The sequence below is a fragment of the Trichechus manatus genome, unplaced genomic scaffold (assembly GCF_000243295.1).
Source record: "Trichechus manatus latirostris isolate Lorelei unplaced genomic scaffold, TriManLat1.0 scaffold00181, whole genome shotgun sequence".
NCBI lineage: Eukaryota > Metazoa > Chordata > Mammalia > Sirenia > Trichechidae > Trichechus > Trichechus manatus.
This window is the reverse complement of record NW_004444117.1, coordinates 1,966,547-1,977,282: the sequence shown is the minus strand read 5'-3', so window position 1 is coordinate 1,977,282 and position 10,736 is coordinate 1,966,547. Positions and strand designations below refer to the sequence as shown.

The 10,736-nt window shown below is 40.2% G+C and overlaps 1 protein-coding gene across 1 annotated transcript in view; it reads right to left on the bottom strand.

Moving 5' to 3' along the window:
• Positions 1-4,014: 4,014 nt before the first annotated feature.
• Positions 4,015-10,736, bottom strand: part of ZNF879 (zinc finger protein 879) — a 24,304-nt gene continuing 17,582 nt past the window's right edge. The window contains exon 4 of the mRNA XM_012558706.2: positions 4,015-5,592. Within this exon, the coding sequence (XP_012414160.2) occupies positions 4,145-5,592 (1,448 nt within the window). The 3' untranslated portion in view covers positions 4,015-4,144. The remainder of the gene's footprint in view (positions 5,593-10,736) is intronic.

The window sequence follows — 10,736 nt, the reverse complement described above, 5'->3', positions numbered from 1 at the left end:
TTTTTTAAAAAAAATCCCCACGAAAGGCCACACACATGTACTTATCTTTAGTTATTTGGGAGCTGCTTTTCACTGGTTTGGAGTGTTCAAGCAGAATCTCTGCTGCTGGATCTCTCTCTATGTGGAAACTGCCTCCCGAGCACGCACGCAGAGCTGTATGCCTGCTTTGCTGCACACACGGAGCCCTTCAGGGCTGAAGAGCTGCAGCTCCCACCGCCGGTCTGGCACTCCTCACTTCTTCCGAACTGTCTCCCTCTCCCCCATCACTGAGTCCGATTCCTCAACTATGCGTTGTTCAGGGTCTCTAGATATTCATATACAATCAAATCACTTGTTTTTCCAGGTCCTTGTTGTAAGAGGGATATAGGAAGCCGTCTGACTACTCTGCCATCTTTGCCCCACCTTCCACAAGGTAGACATTTCTATTACAAATGGGAAGAATTGGAAGGAAATAAGGGGTAATGGGCACCAAGCAAGTCAAAAACCCAGCAAAACAATTTACATTAACTCTCAAGGTTTAAAAATAATCCTCTGTTCTATGAGACCACCTGGTCAATCGCCCTGTCCTCCAGACTCGGTGTTGGCCACACCATCTGGATTTGGGGTGGAGGTCCCTTGGCCCTGGGCTTCAGCTCCACCTTCCAGGCTCTCTGGAACAGCAACTCTGCTCCAACTTTAGGTGGCCCCATTCTCCTATACCATCTGTGTAGTGACCCCATCTTCTTGGCCCTGGCAGGCTCTGTTCTTCAGCCCCTTGGCCATGGCAGGCACATCCCCTTAGCTTTAGGTGGCAGCCCCATCACCCTGGCATACCTTAATAGCAGCCCCACACTCCAGAACTAAGTTGGTGAAGATCCAACTCTTTGAAACCTACGAAGCTGCAGCCCAAACTTTTTCGCTTCAGGAGACCATGGCTCCACCATTTTAAACTGAGAAGGCCCTGCTTCCTGTGCTCCTTCCAACAGTTCTGCTGATCTCAGAGCTGCTCCAGGGATGATCCTTTTCTTTTCTTGGGAGACAACAGATGTAGCTCCTTTGCCTGTTTCCTGCCTATAGAATTCCAAGAGGCAAACAGTGTTCTTTTTTTTTTGTCCTTTCTCTGTCCCCTTCAGTCTAAGCTGATGGGTTTTCTGCTGTGGTAGTTGGTTAGATCCATCAGTCACAGGCTTACCTTCTTTAACAAAAGATTGTGTAGCCACGTCCTTGTGAACATTCTAGGACACGTGTGCTTAGTTTGTACAACAGGATTTTCCAAATCTTTTAAGTTCTGTTTTCACTTTGCGTAGTTCATTTTTAACTCCATCATTTTCCTCTCCCATTTTACTGTAAGTGGCAAGGAGAAACCACGCGGCCCTTTTAAGATCTTGCTTAGAAATCTCATCAGCCTGATATCCAAGTTCATTACTTACAAGTTCTATCTTCCACCAAACGTTTGTACATAATTCAGACAAGATCTTTGCCACTGCATAGGAAGCACTGCCCTTCCTTCATTGTCCAATCACGTTCATTTTCTTTGAAAGCTTCAGAAGAATCACATTTAACATCCATATTTCTAGCAACATTCTGTTGCTAGCAGCAGAGTCTCTAAAACAATAGCAACTTCCTCTATATCTCTTCTCAGTTTCTTCTGAGCTCTCACCAGAATTGCCTTTGACATTCATAATTCTACCAACAGTCTCTTCAAGACAATCTAGGCTTTTACTGTCAGGCACCTTAAAATTTTTCCAGCTTCTGCCCATTACCCTATTCCAAAACCACATCTACATTATAGGCATCTGTTAGAGCAGCACCCAACTCTTCCAGTGGCGAATTCTGTCTTAGTTATCTAGTGCTGCTATAACAAATACTGCAAGTGGATGGCTTTAACAGAAATATATTTTCTCAATTTTGGAGGCTAGAAGTCTGAATTTAGGGTGCCAGCTCTAGGGGAAGGTTTTCTCTGTCAACTCCAGAGGAAGGTCCTTGTCTCTTTGAGCTTCTGCTCCTGGGCAATCTTAATGTGGTTTGGCATGTGTCTTCTCCCTGTCCTTGATAGCTTGTGCTTAATCTCTTTTATATCTTAAAAGAGACTGACTTAAGATACATCCTACATGAATCCTGCCTCATTAACACAACAAAGACAACCCATTCCCAAATGGGATTATAACCACTGGCATAGAGATTAGGATTTACAACACATATTTATGGGGGGACACAATTCAATCTGTATCATCAGATAAATTTTTTTTGATGATTTAAGAACTATTGACACTTTCCTTCTCATTTTTGGGAAGTTGTATTTTCCTAGAAATTTTCCCATCTTAGGAATGAACTAGAGGAATGGTTATGGAGAAAGGAGCATTAAGTGATGCAGAAAAATGTTCTCCTCACAAGTCTGAAACAATGAGACTGACTAGTACCAGGAGGAAAAAGCTGAATTCAATGATTTTTGCTTTGCTTAGTTTCCACCAAGAGCACTATTTCTGAAATTTTTTTCCTTTATCTCGTTGGCAAAGGCGAAGAAACTAACACTTTGTTTTATGAAATGGGTATTTCAGCCCCTAAGTGCTTGCCTACTGCTGATAAGCTGGTGAAAATCAGATGAGGTTAGGCTCTTAAATGCTCAGTAAGTTTAGTTCCATTTGTGAGATAATTACTTTTTTAGCTTACTCATTATTATTTGCATTTTAGAAATACTGAAATGGGCTAAGAAAACTTGTTGAAGGATATAACAGTCTGTTTTTGGAGGAAAAAGCACCCAAACTCAGACCTGTGAACCCAGAGCCTGAGTTTTTGCCTAGTGGCCCTCAGAATGTGCAAAGGAGAGTCATCTAACAGAGGTGAATGTAATAGAAGGGTAAACATCACCTGACTCACTTTACCTACAGGGAGGACAACCTGAGTCCCATATTGTTCCTGGGCCTTCTTGGTGACTGGTAACAAGAAAACTCAAGGTAGCACACACTGCATGAGGGCAAGAGTTGTGCTCCCTGTTGCTACACTGTTAGATAATTCTTAACATTTATCAGTAAATTAAATTGCAAAAACAGTAGTTGTCTGAATAAACTTCTGTTTAATATAAAAAAAGTAATCACTTTACAAAAAAAAAAAAGAAGTGAAATACCATACATTTTGTGATTTAAAATAAAGTGACTTTAGATCTGATTCAGTGTTTGGAACAGAGTCAAGCAGAATATTTCACAGGACTGTACATCTGCATAGTTTACAGAGTAAATTTCTTTTCAGGTAAATGGCTTAGAAAACAAACAGCCCAAAAGTTTTAACAACAAGCAAATACATAATTTGCTTTTAGACTATGGAAAAAGCAAATTTTACTAACAGTGAGGTAGCTACAGGTCACCTGCATACATTTCTTCTCTAAAATATTCTTTTAAGTACAACTAGCTTGCATAACACTTAAATTCAGTTTTAAAAAATAGATTCCTAGATTTATCTGGTCTGGATTTTATGGCTGCAATTTTAAATAAACCAGCATGCTTCCCAGTGATGTTTGTGTAAGTTGGTGACTGTTACCATACAACACTAGAAAAAAAATAATACTACACCTTGTTCTTACAAATTTTCAATATTATGCTGTTGTTGATGTTAGGTGCTGTTGAGTTGGCTCCGACTCATAGCGACTCCATGTACAACAGAATGAAACACTGCCCAGTCCTGCACCATACTTGTAATCGTTGTTATGCTTGAGCCCACTGTTGCAGCCACTATGTCAATCCATCTTATTGAGGGTCTTCCTCTTTTCGCTGACCCTCTAATTTACCAAACACGATGTCCTTCTCCAGGGACTGGTCCCTCCGTGATAACATGTCCAAAGTATGTGAGACGAAGTCTCACCATTCTTACTTCTAAGGAGCATTCTGGCTGTACTTCTTCCCAGATTTGTTCATTCTTCTGCAAGTCCATGGTATATTCAATATACTTTGCCTAATAACTTTAGGATATATAAAAAAACATTTTCTAGAGGCTTTCCTAACTTTCCCCAAAGTTATACTGCATTAAGAATTCTCTGATGTCTGATGACATCTAAATTCTGAAGTTTTCTCCACAACTAATGACAATTCATCACTTTCTCCCTAGGATGAATTCTATGAAATTCAGTAAGGAATGAACTTCATTTGGAAGATCTTCCACATGCATTCTATTTTTACAGCTTCTCTCCAGTATGAGTCCTCTGATGATTAGTAAGGGATGAACTCTGACTAAAAGCTTTTCCACATTGTTTGCATTTATAAGGCTTTTCTCCAGTATGAATTCTCATATGTGTCATAAGAGATGAACTTTGTCTGAAGGCTTTCCCACATACTTTACAGTTAAATGGTTTCTCCCCAGTATGAATTCTCTGGTGCTGAATTAAAGCTGAGCTTTGGTTGAAGGCTTTGTCACAGTCATTACATTTATAAGGTTTCTCTCCACTATGAATTTTCCGATGAGTATTAACTGCTGAGTGGGAACTGAAGGCTTTCCCACATTCTTTACAATTATAAGGTTTCTCTCCAGTATGAATTCTGTGATGTATATTAAGCCGTGAAATCCAGGAGAAGGCTTTCCCACATTCATTACATTTGTAGGGCTTTTCTCCAGTGTGAATTCTCTGATGTTGTATAAGAGCTGAGCTTTGGCTAAAGGCTTTCCCACATTCTTTACAAGCATAAGGTCTCTCACCAGTGTGAGTTCTCTGATGTATAATAAGGGCTGAGTGGTAACTGAAGACTTTTCCACACTCATTACAGTTAAAGGGTTTCTCTCCAGTATGAATTCTATGGTGTCTACTTAGACGCGATATTGAAGTAAAGGCTTTTCCACACTGGCTACATTCATATGGTTTCTCTCCAGTGTGGATTCTATGATGTTGAATAAGAGATGAACACTGACTAAAGGCTCTCCCACATTCATTACACTTATACGGCTTTTCTCCAGTATGAATTCGCTGGTGATTATTAAGGGATGAACTACCTTTAAAGGTTTTTCCACATTCTTTGCATTTATAGGGCCTCTCTCCAGTATGCATTCTTTGATGTCCAATAAGAGATGTTGTGAAACTGAAGGCTTTTCCACATTCGTTACATATATAAGGTTTTTCTCCAGTATGAACTCTCAGGTGCTGAGTTAGGGATGAGCTTTGGCTGAAAGCTTTCCTACATTCCGTACATTTATAGAGCTTCTCTCCAGTATGGATTCTCTGATGTTTACTCAAGGAAGAACTATGGAGGAAGACTTTCCCACAGACATTACATTTATAACATTTACGCCATGTGTTGATTCCCAGTTGTTTAAGTAGAGTTGAATACTGTTGTGAATACGGTTTCTGTCCTCTGGATATGATCTTGGGTGTTCTAATAACTGGTGACTTTATACCAAGATTTTTCCCAAATTCAATACCTTTAAAGCTTCTCTCCTTCACATAGGTTTTCTTGAAGGTAACTAAGACTTTCCTGAAAGGTTTATTTTTGCCCTGTTGCTTCTCTAACTTGCCCTCATACATGTAGGTTTTTCCTAACTTGAAGTTAAAAGGACCACCATCTAGGAGTTTCTTCATTATCACTTCCTGAGTTTCTCCTTCAGAAACTGTGGTTTCCAGCAAGCTCTTCCATCCTAAAATAAACAGAACATATAAATCTTTTTGCACTGGGAATAAATAAAAGTGATACCAAAGTATACAAGGTTAGCTAACAAATATGTCCTGAGAATCTCAGGAGAGCAAGGAAAAAAAGGGTAAGAGAAGGAAGCAGGATGGAAAATATGTCCGGGTGGGAAGGATCCCAAAAAATTATTAGTAGGTGAGCTGGAAACTCGACGGGAAGCTCTTCCAATAGAAAGAGGAATCAGGCTTGATCTACTAACAAAGCATGTCTTCAAGGAGTAGAGCATTTCTGAGTACACAGCAGGTTGTCTTATTACTCAGCTTCATCTCCCAGCTCAGTCACCACAGTACTCAAGGTAAATTCTCATGGAAAAATGCAGAGGGGCTATAAATGAAAAGTAAAAGAGCTGTTGCCTTAAAAACTCCATAAAACAGAGGGTCTCAAGTGCTGCTACTTTTGGACTCATCTGAGTGCTACAAATAATGTTGCAATGGACACTCACTCACTTAAGCAGTATTTACTGAGTACCCACCACATACCACACAAAGGTCAAGACCCTGGGGAGTATAGGGAATAAGTCATACAAGGATCCTATTTTCATGAGGCTTATGTTCTAGTAGCAGGATACTGGCAATGACCCAGTAACCAAATAAAGAATGAAGTTCTAGGGAGTAATGAAAACTGTAAAACAAAAACAAGGTAACGTGCTAGTAGTAAACAGGCTGGTATTTAAATTGGGTGATAAGGAAATGGATTTAAAGATGGGATCTAACAAGAGCTAGCCATGCAAAAATATGGGGATAAAGATCATTCCAGTCAGAAAGAACAGCCAACACAAAGGCCCAAATGCAGGAACAAGCTTTCTGTGATCCAGAAACATAAAAGTCCAGTGTGGCTTACGCAGAGTGAATAAGGAGGGTAGAGTGTGACTAGCTGAGGAAAAGTGGTAGGTAGTGCCATATCATGTAGGGTTTTATATAGGCTATAGGAAGGAGTTCCAAATTTCTTCTAAGCATCATTAGAAGCCAGTAGGGACATGCCATTATATGTTTTGTGTTTTAATAGACCACTCCGGTAGTTGTGTGACAAATGGACTGTACTTGTCAGTAGAGAAAAGGACAGGGAAGATGTAGAGTAGCTAATTAGGAGGCTATGCAGTATTACCAGGCAGAGACAATGGCAGTTTGGACTGGCATAATAGTACTGGAAATGGAAAGAGGTGGGCATATTTGGAATGTTTGGGAAGTAGAATTGACAAGTATCTTCAACAAATAGAGTCTATAGAGTAATGGAAAGAGAGGAATCAAAAATTATTTTGGCTTGGGCAACAGGACAGAGATTGGTGCTATACAATGGTGAGTACTGGAAGAGGAGTATATTATTCAGAATAATATTCTATCTTTTGGATTATTTAGGATACATTTCCAGAAGTGGAATCACTGATTCAAAGGGAATGAGTATATTTTATGAAAGATATTTATTCTTTTAACTAAAAAAGAATATATAGTCACTGTAAGAAAAATTAAGAAAATACAGACAAGTATAAAAAAGAAAATATAATTTATCCATATGCACATTGTGGAAATAGAATCACAGTTATACTTAGCATTTAGCCCATCAGAATTTTTATTTAATTTAAAAACATTAAAAAAAAAAGCATTGAAACCAAGCTTCCCCATAACCCCACTTTAAATAAAACAAGTGTGGGCTTCCCGGCATGTCAGTAAATATAGGTTGAAATCATGATTTTAATGGCTAAATAATATTCTAATGTATGAACATACTATAATCTAAAAATTTCCCTTCTGAGAGTGATTTAGTTTTCTTTTTCCCAAGTAATCATTATGCTAAAACAAACATTCTTTTACACCTACACTATCTTTGCAACTTTGCATAATTATGGAATTATTTTAAGATAAATTTCTAAACATGGGATTGATTTTAATAAATGTAGATACAACTGTCCTCCAGAAAGACTGTGCCCACTAATGATACTGCTTATCACTCAGAACAGGAACAAAACATCGGACATGTATTTCTTAATCTTCGCTCTTAAGAGAACAATGCTATCTCACTGCTTTAGTTTGACTTTCATTGAATTATAATGAAGTTGAATAGTTTTGCAAAAATTCCTTCATAGATTTTCAATTCATATTCCTTGCCTTTTTTCAATCATAAAATGCATGCCTTTTGTACTGTGTTAGAGACTGAATTGTGACCCCCAAAAATGTGTGTCAACTCGACTAGGCCATAATTCCCAGTATTGTGTGGTTCTCCTCCAATTTGTGATTGGATGTAATTCTCCTATTTGTTGTAGCTCCTAATCTCTGCCTGTGGTTACTGAGGCAAGATTAGGTTATGTTAAAGAGGATTAGGGTGGGATGTAACACCATTACTCAGGTCACAGCTCTGATCCTACAGAACAGGAGTTTCTGGGGTGTGGCCTCCACCACCTTTTACCTTACAAGAGATAAAAGGAGAGAGAAGCCAGCAGAAAGGGACCTCATGCGACCAAGAAAGAACCGCCAGGAGTAGAACGCATCCTTTGCACCCGGGGTCCCTGTGCTGAGAAGCTCCCAGACCAGGGGAAGATTGATGACAAGCACCTTCTCCCAGAACTGACAGAGAAAGCTTCCCCAGGAGCTGGCACCCTGAATTCGAACTTCTAGTCTCCTACACTGTGAGATAATAAACTTCTTTGTTAAAGCCATCCACTTGTGGTATTTCTTGCAGCACTAGATAACTAAGACATACTGTGAATGTCCGGATAACTAAGACCATGACACTGTGAATCTGACTTTGTTCGGAAACAGGGTCTCTCTAGATGTGAATCAGGGTGTGGGAGTGGGGATGGAAAGGGAGGGTTCTAATCCAATATAAAAAAAAAACCCATTGCCATCAAGTTGATTCTGACTCATAGTGACCCTACAGGACAAAGAACCACCCCATAGGGTTTCCAAGAAGCAGCTGGTGGATTTGAACTGTTGACCTTTTTGTCAGCAGCTGAGGTCTTAACCACTGAGCCACTAGGGCTCCAATCCAATATAGTGGTGTCCTTATAAAAGAGAAGAGACACAGAAGGAAAACAGCCATGTGAAAATGGAGGCAGAAATTGGGTGATGTATCTACATGCCAAGGAACAAAAAAGACTTCTGGCCATCACCAGAAGGTAGCAGAAAGGCATGGAAAAAGACTCTACCTCAAAGCCCTCAAAAGGCTAAATCATGGCTAACACCCTCACTTTGGACTTCTAGTCTCCAGAACTGTGAGATAATAAATTTCTGTTCTTATAAGTCATACAATTTGTGGTACTTTGTTACAGCAGCCCTAATACACCATACAATAGAATACCTGCCAGATATCAATGAGATAAGCCTCTATTTACTGAGGGCTGACCAATTGAAGGACATTCACAATTAAAGATAGGCTCAAGAACTATATGTATAATCAAAATCAATCTGTCTTTCTCAAAGACAAATACATTCAAACATATATTCACACAGACTGAAAGGATAAATAGTAAAATATTAACAGTGGTTTATCATTGTTGGAAAAATTTCAGGTGACTCTTTCCTTTTTGATCCTCTCCATTCTTTTTTTTTCACAAAACCAAGTATAAGTTGTATAAATTAAAAATAATTTTTTAAATGCTTGCAAAAGACACACATTTAATTTGGTCTACTGATTAATTTGCCAACCAGGGAACTCAGAGTCAAATTTGAAACTCATCTATAGTTACCATTCTGATCCTTATAACAGATATACTTATTTTCTAGGGTTCTGATTAAATTCCTGTGTGGTGCAATGAGTTCCTTTATGTAGCCTTCTGCCTTGGTTCTTTGGGAAAAACACCTTGGGAGATTTTTCTCCTAAGCCCTGAGGAGTTGTTACCTTTGCCTTAATTCTTTGGAGAAGCAACTTGGGGGACCTTCCAGAATGCTTTCTATCAGTTACAAGGGGGACCCCCCCCCCAGCGGATTTATTAGTTTTGTATAAGACATGAATTGATTGACATCTCACAGGTAACTGAGGATTGGCTGAACTCTAGTATGTTGAGAGAGGCCCCGTTGTGACTGATGAGGACTGATATACACACAGAGGGCTGAAAAGCAGAGGTTTTCAAAGCCTCCTGCTTAATAGGAGTTGGGAGGGAAATGTGTCCTTTGGGACATGGAGATTCCTCCTAGGCCTGGTTTCAAAAAAAAGCTGCACCTGAGAGAGCTGCCAAGAGCTGGACTGAGAGAGCTAGCAGAGAAGCAGAAACGTGGAGAAGCAGAAACACATGGACCAGAGTGCTCCTGAAGCTGCTACACTGGTTACAAGCAGGGCCAGTTAGTGGTATAGAGGCCAAGAGCAGAGAACCTGGCAGTGGAGAGGGCTGATGGCAGGAAGCAGCTAAAAGATCTCAGCAAGCTGCTATACTGGCTATAAGCTGGGCCAGTTATGGTGGAGAGGATGACGGCAGAGAGAATAACAGAGAGCCCAAGAGTGGAGAGGCCAGTGGCAGAAAAGTCTCCCTAGCACAGAAGGGAGCCGCCCGGCAGAGAAGTCAAGTTGGGGCACCCACCTGACAGAGAAGGCGGCTGCCTAGCAGAGAAGCTGTGCCTGCTGATCGCTGGCCGAGGGAAGTGCAGCTAGTAAAGAATGGTCTTAGAGCTATTCTGCTCCATGAGCCTTTTGCTCTGAGAGCTAGCCTGGTTGGACACTGTCTTACACTGAAGAAGGACCCGTCACTTCAAGGACCCTTCCAGATCTTGCCTGTGTACCTTCCTGATGCTGATCCTAAGTCGTCTGCCTTACTTCCAAGTTGATCCTGATCTCTAGTTGTATCTTGTTACTTCCCTAATAAACCACATAACTGTGAGTATGATCTGTGAGTTCTGTGTGGCTACTGCAACAAATTATCAAACCCTGCAGAGAAATAGAGAGCTTCAAAGGGGAGTGGCTGGTGTCAGAAATAAGGGAGCAGTGGGAAAGTGGAGATATACCTGACCCCGACCTCATAGGAACCAGCATTGTGCTGATCCTGATTCTAATCCCTCATATATTTAGAAAATTCCTGGTATTTCATCCTGTTTTATTATTTCACCATTCTTGCAGTCAGCTCCCTCAAGGTGTTAGTGAAATGTGGAAGAATATATATATATATATATA